The sequence below is a fragment of the Sebastes umbrosus genome, chromosome 6, assembly GCF_015220745.1.
Source record: "Sebastes umbrosus isolate fSebUmb1 chromosome 6, fSebUmb1.pri, whole genome shotgun sequence".
In the NCBI taxonomy this organism is placed as follows: domain Eukaryota; kingdom Metazoa; phylum Chordata; class Actinopteri; order Perciformes; family Sebastidae; genus Sebastes; species Sebastes umbrosus.
In genome coordinates this window covers 10,116,224-10,128,948 of record NC_051274.1, presented here as the reverse complement: position 1 = coordinate 10,128,948, position 12,725 = coordinate 10,116,224, and the positions used below count along the sequence as shown (strand labels likewise).

The following is a 12,725-nucleotide window of genomic DNA, read 5'->3' as shown; positions in this document are numbered from 1 at the left end:
ATGATTATTTTCCCACTAGTGTAGAAAGACTCACCAATCGCGAGGTGTCTTAATGAGTCTTTTGAATCCGGGCTTTTCAACTACGCTAACCGCCGTTGCGATGTAGTTGTTTACAGCGGCCGGGATTTCTTTGCATTTTGCACTTTTTTTGTCATATGGGATTTTACTTTTGGAAAGCGAGGAAGCGAGAGTCATTTGCTTCTGGGCTGGTTCTAGTTGCTATGGTCGTGTTCTCGCTACCGTACTCGCTTTGCCGCTTCACTTCTTCAACTTCAAGCCGCGATACATCGACTATATTTCGATGTATCGCTCTCCCCTGGTAGAGTATTGGTGCTTTGTACTGAGGTCTTTTGTGTGTTGTTCACTATACTGTGGTGCAAACGTGTTCTCTAGCAGGTGGAGCACCAGTGTTGCACCATGTGCTGGGTTTGTTGACAGAAATACAGTGTGTTAAAGGTGAACTCCACTGATTATACACATCAAGGTCTGTTTACAGGTGTTGGGGAGTTCTAATGCATATGTGAAAAAAGTTGAGTAAAATCTATTTTGGCTCCAGAGGGAGCCGTGTGAAGTTGAGTCAGCGTAGGTTTGGGGTCGAAGACTACAAGTTACATTGATTTTTATACTTTTTTCTAAATTGTTAATCACGAGTCCAACAATGTGCAAAACTAAATCAGTGGAGGTACTCTTTTAAAAGTCCAGTGTGTAGGATTTGGCACCATCTAGTGATGAGTGGTCGTGAGACTGAGCACCCCTCTGCTCACTCCTCTCTTTCCAAAACTGCAGTAACGTGAGCCGCCGAGTGCAAAACCGTGGTAGCGCCGTTCGCCTCGCTCAGAGGCCATCCATACCATAATAACACTACTTTAGGAGCAACGGAAGTCAGACGGCTACTGCGGGTACCACGGTTTAGCACTCTGCGGCTCACGTTACTGTGTGTCAGAGAACTACGGTGGCCTTCAGGTAACGTAAAAACGTGAAAGTCTCTCTCTAGATTCAGTGTCGAGGATCATTGAGTTCTTTTGATAAAAAATCCCAAACTGTGATGATATCATCATCTCCTGTGCGTCTCATGGGTTTCTATCTTCCTGTAACTGAAACTAACTCAACAATCCCTCCTTTCTTTGCCTAGAAGATGTTACATTTCTCCTCACTCAGATCATTTTCCTCATTGAGCCGTCAGTGTTTCCATAACAGTATTTTTTTTTTGCTCCATCCCCTAAATGTTCGCCCATGAGGCTTTTGGTCGCTTCATGTTGGTGAATCATTATTTTCTGTGATGCAAATGTGTTTGTAATTTAAGCTTGCCTATTTTAAACTCTCCTTTGGTTTGTCACATAGTCGAGATGAAAGCAAAGTGGGTGACTGTTTGTGCATATCGGCAGGTTTTCAAGCTCTTGCATTTCCTGAAAGCGTGTGTGTGTGTGTGTGTGTGTTTGTGTGTGTGTGTGTGTCCAAGTCTAAGCTGTCATGATCGCTTTTGCTCTTTCTTTTTCTCACTGCTGCCGGTCTGCTGTTAAAGGAGGGAGGAGGAGGAGGTGGGAGGGGGGGGGTCACATGTTGAAGGAGACGGGAAGGAAGACAGCTATAAAAAGACTAATTAAAAATGTGCAGATAGATATGTTGGAGACGGAGGTGGAGGTGGAGGTGAGGAGGAGGCCCACTAACTGGGTGTGATGTAACCTGGAGTGTAATGTTGTAAACGATAAGAAGAAGCAGCAGAGATGAGCAGTGGAGGAGTGTTGGGGGGAGGGGGGAGGGAGTGGTTGTCTTCAAACCCAGAAATAATATAGTTAGCGAAAAAAACTTTGACTGCTTGTCTTTGTTTGTGCCTAAACGAGTGTTGCCGGTTTTAGTCCCACTCAGACCACAGAATGTGGTAATAATACACATGATGTAACCACCAGGATTACACTGAATAAGACCATCCTCTACTGTTCACCGTGTCTCTGTCGTTCACACACCGTCCACACTTTGTCTCTTCTTCTCTGGTGATGAAGACAAAGAGCTAAACATGAAGAACAGTTGTGAGTTTTTTTTCCACAGTGTTTTCATAGCCCCCCCCCCCTCTGAGCTTGATGCAAGTCAATGTAAAAGATTGCAGCTGTTTTGCCCGTTGTCCCCCCCCCCCTTTCTCTTTCTCTCCCCCCTTTCTCCCTTTCAAAGAATTTTCATTTGAATGAAAACCCTGCCTCAGTGTTTTGTTGTGCTCAGAGGGGGGAGGGGTCCAATTGGTCAGAATCCCTTTCGAGGTCGACCAATGCGATCGCACCTCCCGCCTCCCGGCCCGCCCCCCGTGCCCCACTAAGGCTCACGGCCTGACGTGTGATTGGCCGGGCTGGGAGGAGCCAGACTCGGTATTAAAGCCTGTCCCGTCTGCTCCACTTCAGTGTTGAAGAGAGTACCCCCACGTCTGTCAGCCGGAGAAGTGTGTGTGTGTGTGTGTGAGAGAGAGTGTGTGTGTGTATCAGTGCGTGTGGATGCTTTTGTTAATGAGAGCCGGGCAGAAAACGGAGAGCTCTAATATTATCTGACTGGGACTTCCATTCTTTTTAACCCTCTCCAGGACTGTGGGGCTCTCCAGCTGAGCTGCCGGCCGATCACAGCTGGACAGGCGAACGGGCTGGACAGACGGGCTGGACAGACGGGTTGGACAGAGACTGTGAGGGGATCTTAAAGGCTGTTGTGTTGCCGGTATCGCTGCCGGCTGATCTACCAGACCTCCGTTTTGGATAAAGAGCTCCCGTCGGCTGCACTGTGGCTGACCGGTGACCCCGATCTGCAGCCAAACCCCCTTCTGGGGCACCGCTGAGCCAAGAGAGGTGATCTGGCCGGGCCTGATGTGGAATTTGACCCAGACTGACCCTGTCCCACAAGTAGCCTTTCACTGAGCCTGGACTCAGTGGAAAGGAAGGATAATAGAGCAAGAGGAGCGACGGAGAAGAAAGGAGGAAGAAAAGGAGAGAAGTGAGAGCAGCAGCACAGCGACTGGTGAGGAAGTTAAAGGGGGCTCTGAGGGGGGGGGGAGAAGAAAAGAGAGGGTATACAAAAGAGCTATTTTCTTAAGCTTGGAGAGGACATGTGGGAGCCCTAAAAGGATGTTGGTTGACCATTAGAGCCCACCTCTCCTTCTGTCAGTTCTTCTGTTTGTCTCTAGTCTGACTCATGTCACTATATATTACTATAAACCACTTTAGCGTAACCTTTAACACAATAAATACAGACACGTGTGCCATTCTCTTCTTCTTCTCTTCTTTCCTTTGTGCATGATTCAGTTTCAGAAACCCTTTGACTGATAGAAATATTTCTCTCTCTCTGTCAGCTCCTCCAGTATGCCGGTGGAGACCCTGCGGCCGTCAGACGGCCGTCTGGCCGGGGTTCCCTTCACCTCTGCCATGCCCTTCAGGATACTTCACAAGGGTCCGGACTACTTCCGTCGCCAGGCTGAGCCCGGGGCCCGTAAACTGAGTGCTGTAGAACGCCTGGAGGCCGACAAGGCCAAGTATGTGAAGAGCCAGCAGGTAGCTCTCACCCGCCAGGCCCCCATCAAAGCACCAATCATCCGCAAGCCCCTTGTTCCTTCGGGGATGATGCTCCAGTACCAGATCAGCACTCCTCCCGCACGCAAAGTCCCCCGCTGCCCGGCTGACGTGGAGAACCGAGGAGGGAGAGATGGACCAGGAGGAAGGAGAGGACCTGCTCTTAACTTGGATATTCTGAATAATCTTATCAATGATGTATGTGATGGACCAATGCCTTGTTCCCAGTCCTCTTCCTCCACCTCCCCCTCCTCATCATCTCCTTCATCGGGAGCTAAGAGCATCGGCAGTAGCCTGTCAGCAGAACAAGAGAGGAGCAACCGACTCCTCAACAACCTCAAACCTTTGAATCACGGCACCATAAACTCCTCATCCACCTCCTCCTGCACTTCGTCTCCACTCAACAACAACCTCCGGGCCCCTGCAGCAGAACCCGCCCGCCGTCCACCCCCTGTTCCAGCACGGGTACCCCGCATTGGGGTTCCAGCGCCCTACAGCTCCCCGAACTCAGTGACGGTGCGCAGGGTGGACGTTCGGCCTCAGGCTGAGATAAGGAAGCCTCAGAGGACCCTGCTGCAGCCCCAGCTCAGGCCCAGACAGACTGCCCAGGGCCAAGTCGCACACCCCCAAGTCCCACCTCCACCACCTCCCACGACCTCTCAGAACCAACCCCAGCCCATCACCCCCTCCCAAACCCTGCCCTCCACCCCGGTCTACCTGCCGCCTAGTCCTATGATGATCCGAGCTTGCATGATCCCGCCAGCCTCCCCCGCTTTCACCCGTATATCAAACACCAGCTCCAAGGGGTCTGCCCGTAAGCACCCAGCCTTGCACCGCTCCAAGTCGGACCTGAGCGACCGCTACTCCCGCGCCACAGCCGACCTGGAGCGCTTCTTCAACTACTGTGGGCTGGACCCGGGGGAGGTGGAGGGCATGGGCGGAGTGGAACGCTTCACAAGAGCCAACTCAGACATCGTGTCCGTCTCCAAGCTCCGCAGCGTCAGCACGCCCAGCTCGGACTGCGGGGACGAGGCTCTCTGGGCGAGGGAGAACGGGGAGGACGACGAGGACGGACCCGCCAGAGCCAACGAGCGGGTCCCCTACGGCATCTCCGTCATCGAGAGGAACGCTCGAGTCATCAAGTGGCTGTACGGCATCCGTCAGGCGCGAGACGTTAACAGCGCCGTGTCTAACGTATAGACTAACGAGGACTTTTTGTACGTATACACCCGTGTGAAGGAGGGAAAGCCCATCTTCTGCTGCCTTACATCACATTTAAGGATAATCCAGTAGTTGTTTCTTTCTGTGAAGACTCAGACTTGTTTTGGAAATTACACATCAGTGTTGGTGATCAGGACTGAATGGACGTTTCCCTTCTCCTTTACTTGATCTTGTTTAACAATATTGTTATATGAAAGCAATAATAGACTGGTGTAAATGATGATGACGAGGATGAAGGCAGAGGATGTTTGCGATTGTGGTTCCTCATGTAAAAGGTACTTGTGTGTGCGCATGTGTGTGTGTGTGTGTGTGTGTGTGTGTGTGTGGACCTGCTGGAGACTCAGACCCAGAGCCGTGTCTGTGGAGCGAGCCAGGAAAAGAACCACGTTGATACTGTGAAACTTCACAAAACGCTTCCATAAACACATTTTTATCTTCAAAAAAAACCTGTTTGGCTGTAAGACTGTTATTATTACAAATTTCTGTCAGCATGCGAGTGAAACGTTTGTACACATTAATTTTCGGGGTTTGGCATGTCGACGAAGCACACAGATAATCACTTCACAGCACAGACGTACATTCAGGTCAGTTAGTGCAGTCTGTATATGTGACTGTAACGTTGTCTAGGGTGAGCGTTTGCATCCGAAACATAATCTCATGTCTCGGATTATGCTGCACTGTTGCAACGAGAGAAATCTGTTTACGATGTATGTCTTGGCACGCATGAGAGAGCAAGTCACATGATGAGGGTTGATCTCATGGCGGATGGTTGAAGTAAGTGTAGCATGAAAAAAGTTATTTAGCCTCCAGTAAGAATGGAGAGAGAATCAAAGGATGGTTAAAAGGCAGACTGACGACAGTTTACTCAAGGATAGGGAGAAAAAAAATATATTGATGGCGGTTCTGAAAGTGTCTCAGGAAGATGTACTCGGCATATTAACGAAAATGGACCAATATTTATTTGGATTTTTAATGTATTTTTTAATATTGGGACAATTTTTGTGTACAGAATTCAATCTTTGCTCTTAAGTGCAATCTGATCATATCTACTACAGTTCCAGTACATTTAGAATCCCATTTAAACACACATGAAAATACAGGCAGCAGCCACATGCTGAGTGTGAATGGTAGTGCTCCGCTGCTCTGTGGGGAGCACTAAACAAAGTGAGACTGTTGTGTATTTATTAGACTTCCTGAGAGGAGGTCTGTCTCCCCTGCACAAGTTCTCCACCCTCTGCATCTACTTCCATTTAACTTTTCAGGATATTCAGTACGAGCACCGGCCAGGTTTTCCTCTTCATCATCACAAGTAGATGAAGGGCAGCGTACATACACAGCGGAGGTCGGATCAGAGGGCTGGAGAACACGACGGCAGCGACGGTGAAACAAAGTGTGCTGATGAATCCGGCACTGGATGCCCAAAGAGTCTTCAAGTGAGAGATCCAAAATGCTTTACCATGGTGTATTCTAAACGATTAATAAAAAAAAATGTTAAAGTACGTTCTTGTTCAATGTTTTTTCTTATTTCTCTGGTTAACTAAAACATGGCAACGACCCCACGTGGCTCCGGCATGTGTCTGCAAACAGCCACTCCTCTGATTTCTTCAGTGTTTATGAAGCGGTGCTGCCAAGAAGTCCTTGGTTACTAGTCTGAAATCTGGTGCGGGTCCAGTTCAGCAGAGGCAGGTGTTTGGTCCCTCATATCAGCATCAATAATTGACACGCAGCACCTCGGCTGATCTCTGGATGGGTTTTGTTTACTTTGATGGTGTTCTGATGAGAGTCTGACTGCTACATTATTTACATGGAAACATGCTGACACGCAGACAAACTCCCTCTCTCATTGGACTGTCTCATTTAGTCACTCACATGGAATTGTATTATGACAGTGTGCCTCTGACTGTAGTCCAGAAGCCTGTTGTGAGGACCCCCCCCCCCCCCCCACACACACACAGTAGTTCTCTCCAGCACCACACCCTGTTTTAGAGGTCGTTAAGAGAGCAACTGCTCAATGAAACACCCAAATGAACGGGTGTGAAAGGGCTACTTACCTACCAGTACTCTACTGATGCTGTCCATACTAAAAGTGCATACATTCATTCACTGTAAGTTTAGGAAACAACAGGAAAATACGAAGGACGATCAGGAAGACTGAAGAAATATTAGACTAAAAATGTATGTTTCAAGTAAATAGTTCTTACCTCCTGTTTCACAATTTTTTTTATGTAATCCACATAATTGTAAACCAGCAAAATGACATACAATCTGCCCCATTATGTTCCATATATAAAAAAGAAAAAAAGGTTCCTTTCTCAAGTGATACTCTCCAACATCTGAGATAGTTGGATGTGTGAATATCTCCTATGAAAACCCCTCCTGACTCTATCTGCCCCTCTTAAACAAAAGTTGCAAACTTTCTTTTCAAACATACAGATGGTGAATATTTGATGCTTACAGGTTTTAGTGGCGTATTCTTTAAACTCCATCCATTTCGTTGTGTACTTCCATAACATTTGGGTACCTACATTTTCCCATAATGCAACTTGATAGCATATTTTGATCTTGTGAGTCTTGTAAACACTCGCATCTTTCTAACGCCACACCCCCAGTTTGTAATGCAAGCTTTCTGTCATAAATTTGTGTTGCCCAAGCAACTTTTTCAGACTTTTGAAAGCTCCCCCCAGAAGACATTATACATCTGTTTCCATAGGCTGAGTAGTAGTCCTCATGACGTATAAACTAGTCGATGGAGCGCCCCTTCAAGTCAAACTTCCACTCTAAAGTGTCAACCCACCCTGGGTGTGTGATCACCACCAGCTCTTGTGCAAATGTCACTTCTGATGAGCACTCGTGATATTTGGTGGGTTTTCATCTGAGTTATGAAATCGTAGAGCTCTTAGACAGCTGGACTGTGGCTCGTGCCCCCTTTAGGCCTGCGACCACTCCGCTGTGGTGGCCTCGCTCGTCAGAACAGAAAGCACAGTCCCTTCACATTGTGACATCATTGCGTGCGTGATCTCCCCCAGAACGTGGCCTTGATTTACTGGTTTTGAGGATGTGGGTGGCTAGAGGAGGATTGGAGAAGTGTGGTGTGAGTGAAACCCGCTGTTGCAAATGATAAATATTGCTGCCTGGAGCCTGAGGCCGGGCAACATGACAGCAACCGCTTGATGTCCCAGGCTACTCTGATTAAGAGCCAGCAACACTGAGGGATGGGGGGGAGGGGAACCCGACAGATCACAGCGGTCTAAAGGCTCACAAATGGAAGAGAACGAGGGAGAAAGTTGGTGGAAGGAGGAAGAGAGAGATATTGGGGGGAAACTAGACGATGCTGCGGAAGAGAAGGTGACCTGATGCCTATCAATAAGTAATGTGTCAGCTTCTATTAGAGGAACGTCTGGGAGCAGCTGTGCATCTCTGGGGCTTCAATGTCCAATAAGTGAGTGGCAGGAAGCACTGGCTCTATTAATTTGCATTGAAATGAAATCAGGAGGTATTCAGAAATGTTTTGCAGTAACACGGTGTTACTGGTGCTTGGTTTGTGTATTACTTGTTTCTTAATTATTGATAGTTTTAGTCAAGAATATCTAAGACAACTCTGTCTAAAACTAAACACCATTTAGTCTTGTTTATGTAAGTAAAACTTATTTTTGATGTGCACAAGTGTCTCTTAAAAAAAAATTAAGAATTCTAATGAGGACACTCTTGCACACTTTAGCATCAGCACAAGCATAGCATTATTACAACTAACTGTGCTCTCGTGAGCCGTATTACAACCTGTCTGGGCCAAAGGGGCGGATAACATCGTAGAGCAGTTACGTATATACGGTATATCTTTATTAAACCGGAAACATGGAGAGTTACTGCTTGTTTTCATAGTTTGTCTCAGTGGTTTTGTCACTGCTTCTTGTCTAGTTTTCAATGGGATTTATGAAAATTTAGTCCATAATTGTATTATTTGTTCCTTTCCAGAAGTGATAATGTTAGCTAGCAGTACTGGCAGAGACATAACGGTGCTGAAATAAGATGCTGCTTATTGGTGCAACAGGTCCAGCAGCTCAATAAACTCCTGAATAAAAGATATTTTGGGAGTTGGAGGATACTGTTTTTAGGTGTAGCTGTGGTATGGTATGGACACTGGACATCTGGAGAAAATGATCATATTTTAGTAGACTGGACTCTCTATTGTACGACGGAGTATTAGGGCCACATTGAGGAAAATGATTATTATTATTCTCGTAATATTATGACTTTATTCTCGGAATCTCCGATTTTTTTCCCCCTCAATGTGGCCCTAATACTCCGTCGCACTATTTTTCTGAGATACTGAAAAGTGAACTTGGCTTTCCTAAATAGGACACATAATTAAAAGTGTGTTTCAAATCTTTGTTAACTTCCAAAGAACTTGACTGGAGTCCTGATGTGGCAACACAGAGCACATTTTGACGCAGATATGAAAAGAAACAAGAGATCACAGACTTGACTGTCGCTGCCAGCTTCAGCTTCAAGCTGTCACAGTTTCTTTGTTTTGATACACAATGTACACATTTCACATTGCTTCTTCAAACCGCTCTGCTGAACTTACATAACTAACTAGTCGGCCTGGCACCACAGTTCCCTTGTTTTCGTCCCGTGACAGTCTCATCATTACATAACCAAGAGTGGACACCTCTGACCTGCTCCCCCCGGGGGACGACGGGAAGAGTCAAAAAGGCTAAACGCTTCAGCTCTGGGAAAGGAACACAAGTCCTGGGAGGATAAGATGTCTCCGCCTGCTGCGGTCTCTCTGTGGACAGACGAGGAAAACACGCCAAGGACCATCTCTGTGTCATCCTCATCCTCATCCTCGCTCTGTCTCTGTCTCTGTCTCTGTCTCTCCCCACAGAGGCTGACCATATGTCCATATTTACTGAGAGATCAGCTGGGCTTTGGCATTCTGTCAGAATACAAACACACACACACACACACACTTTGTATTCGCGTGTGCACGCTCTACTGTGTGTCTCGGTCTTGTAGTTTGTGCTTTTTTCTAAGCAGGATGTCTGAAGCTGAATTTGGAGTGTGTGTTTGGAGTGTGTTGTCAGCGCCAGAGTGTTGGACATGTGTGTGTGTGTGTGAGTGTGTGTGTGACGGGGTGCTCGGTTAGGAACAGTATATCGCTTGATCCCAGTAGAACCACTAATGTATGTCAAAGCTTGATATAGGCCTTCTGAACGGCCTCAGTGCAGCGAGTGATAAGCTGATTAAGGCGCCGGGGCAGATGGGATCTCTGTGTTTTTGACTATGTTTGTTTGTGTGTGTGTGTGTGTGTGTGTGTGTGTGTGCGTGTGTGTGTGTGCATGCCACTGGGACCGACTGTATATCCCGTGGGAAAACAAAACTGGGTTGTCTGTGTTAGCTTAACGTGTTGTTGCAGAGCGCTGCGTTCCTCCCCTCATCTCCTGACATCCATCTCTCTATCTTCCTCTCTTATCTGTTCATCTGACTCATCTCAGCCTCTGGACGCTGCCTGCTGCCTGCTGCCTGAACACACTCTGACAACTCACTTTGGTTTACGCTCCTCTATAGATCTGGACACAGTGCAGTTTCCATCTCAGACAGCAAATACCATTGATCTTATTCCAGGCTTTTAATGGACGTGAACACATTTACATAGATTCATGTGTAAAAATGTAAAAAAGAGTCCAGCTGTTTGATCGTGAAATGTCTAAACACATCTGCAGCAACTAAAACTAACACGGTCGACTCTTTGGGGAGATTTGTGGTCTGCAGCGGGGACGTGTTGGTCAGTGAAATGAGGAGCTTATTGTCTGTGTTTTCAGTCTTTTGTCAGCCTGCAATGAGACAGGATTCTGTTTCAAGGCAAACCAATGAAAGTGTTTTAGAAGATAAGTTAATATTACAAGTATTCATCCCTTCTAAACTAAGCTTCTAGGTTGCTTCATGGTTCAGACATTATGTTGAAAAAGTCAAAAACTGAATTTAATTTTGACCAACTTGCTGATTTTCTTGACTCCTAACAAATGACTTTGAGTCGTGCTTGTATGGCTGTATCTGATGGTGTTTCATTCACGCTTCACAAGCCCTGGCTCACTCACCCACCTGTGTGGCTACCAGCAACGTCCAATCATATTCATTGAGATGAACAGCACAGCTATTATAACCTAACCCTTCACTTTGCTCTGCTGATACTCTCATGCCAACACTGTTTGCCGCTGCAACTTGTTGACAGTTGTTTTTAGCCACACACGCACGCACGCACGCACGCACGCACGCACGCACGCACACACACACACACACACACACACACCATCACAGGGACACATTAAGACTCTTTAAGGAGGATAAGTGCAAAGAGACATTGTCAATAATTCATTTTGCTTAAAAAGTGGTGAAAAGCTAAGAGACTCAGCACCACATGAAGATGTGTGCAACCTCACCAACATTACTCCTGATATATTATATATAAATATATATACTGTATACTATATATATATATATATATATATAAACTGGAAAAACAAAGTTCGGAATCTTGTGTTTGGTCGATTATGTCTCTGTTGTTACAATGCTAATTGGCATTGTATTTTACATCGTTGGAAAGCCTGTTTATTTACCTTCGAAATGATGTCCAACTTGTAAGGATCGTGCATTTGTGGGATGAGCAGCACAGCTGATTATGTGGGTAGCGCCCAAGAAACATTTGCCAAAATGCTCCGTCAATGGTAAACAGTGTATTCTCCTGTTGGTATTGACTCTTGTTTTGAGTTGTTTGGTAGATTGGATGATTGAACTCTCTATCAGTAACAAGGAACAAACAAGACATATTGGCTATTTTACACTTTATTCATTTAATACACCGTCAGGAGCCTCAGTAGCGGGTGGAAGATCCACACGCAGCCACAACAGCCTGGCACCTCCTCCTCATGCTGGTCACCAACTTGGTCACACGTTGCTGTGGGATGGCGTTCCATTCCTCAACCAGGATTCGTTGCAGGTCAGCCAGCGTGGTTGTGTTGGTCACTCTAACACGTACAGCACGCCCAAGCTGATCCCACAAGTGTTGAATTGGGTTGAGGTGTGGACTCTTGGCAGGCCGTTCCATTCTCTCTACTCCCACATTGTGGAGGTAGTCTGTGATAACCCTGGCTCTGTGGGGGTGAGTGTTGTTTCTTGGAGGATGAAGTTAGGTGCCAGATTGTGGAGATATGGGATCGCCATTGCCAGCATAGCGTTCTCCACGTCGTCTCCATACTTTGACCCTGCCATCCAACTTTTGCAGACAGAACCTGGACTCATCACTGAACATGACATTCCCCCACATGTTCAGGTTTCATTGTCTGTGTTGTCGACACCAGCGCAAACGGGCCTGACGGTGAAGGGCAGTCATTGCAGGCTTCCAGGTAGCCTTATGAGAATACGCTGTTTACCATTGGCAGAGCATTTTGGCAAATTTTTCTTGGGCGCTACCCACATAATCAGCTGTGCTGCTCATCCCACAAATGCATGATCCTTACAAGTTGGACATCATTGCGAAGGTAAATAAACAGGCTTTCCAACGATGTAAAATACAATGACCATTAGCATTGTAACAACAGAGAAATAATCGACCAAACACAAGTTTCCGAACTTTGTTTTTCCAGTATATATATATATATATATCAGTCAATCAGTGGGTTAGGAAATGTGTCAGCTAGACATAAGTAACAGAACTAGTACTTTTAGCCTATAGGAGAGTTCATTCTGATAACAGCTTACTTTGCACACAGCGAAATACAAAGTCCAGTAAAACATACATTGATATTGATTATTGATATATTGAGCAAACAGCACAAACTTCATCATTTATCATTTCAAAGTTCAACCATAAGTAAACAAAAACATTATCCTCCTGCAATCACTCTGTAGCTAACCATTTAAGCTCCTTGTCTACTTTTGTTTTGCTTTCTGTTTTCTGTTTTTCTT

General features: G+C 46.2%; 1 protein-coding gene across 6 annotated transcripts in view; it reads left to right on the top strand.

The window, feature by feature from the left end:
* wu:fa11c10 (protein FAM110A) overlaps positions 1-6,259 on the top strand; it is a 52,604-nt gene extending 46,345 nt beyond the window's left edge. For 5 of the 6 annotated variants that reach the window (XM_037773026.1, XM_037773023.1, XM_037773022.1 and 2 more), the window contains 2 exons: positions 2,567-2,991; positions 3,323-6,259. In XM_037773026.1, the coding sequence (XP_037628954.1) occupies positions 3,333-4,739 (1,407 nt within the window). In that variant the 5' untranslated portion in view covers positions 2,567-2,991; positions 3,323-3,332 and the 3' untranslated portion in view covers positions 4,740-6,259. The remainder of the gene's footprint in view (positions 1-2,566; positions 2,992-3,322) is intronic. The other variant, XM_037773027.1, reaches the window with a different exon arrangement.
* The last annotated feature ends 6,466 nt before the right edge of the window (positions 6,260-12,725 follow it).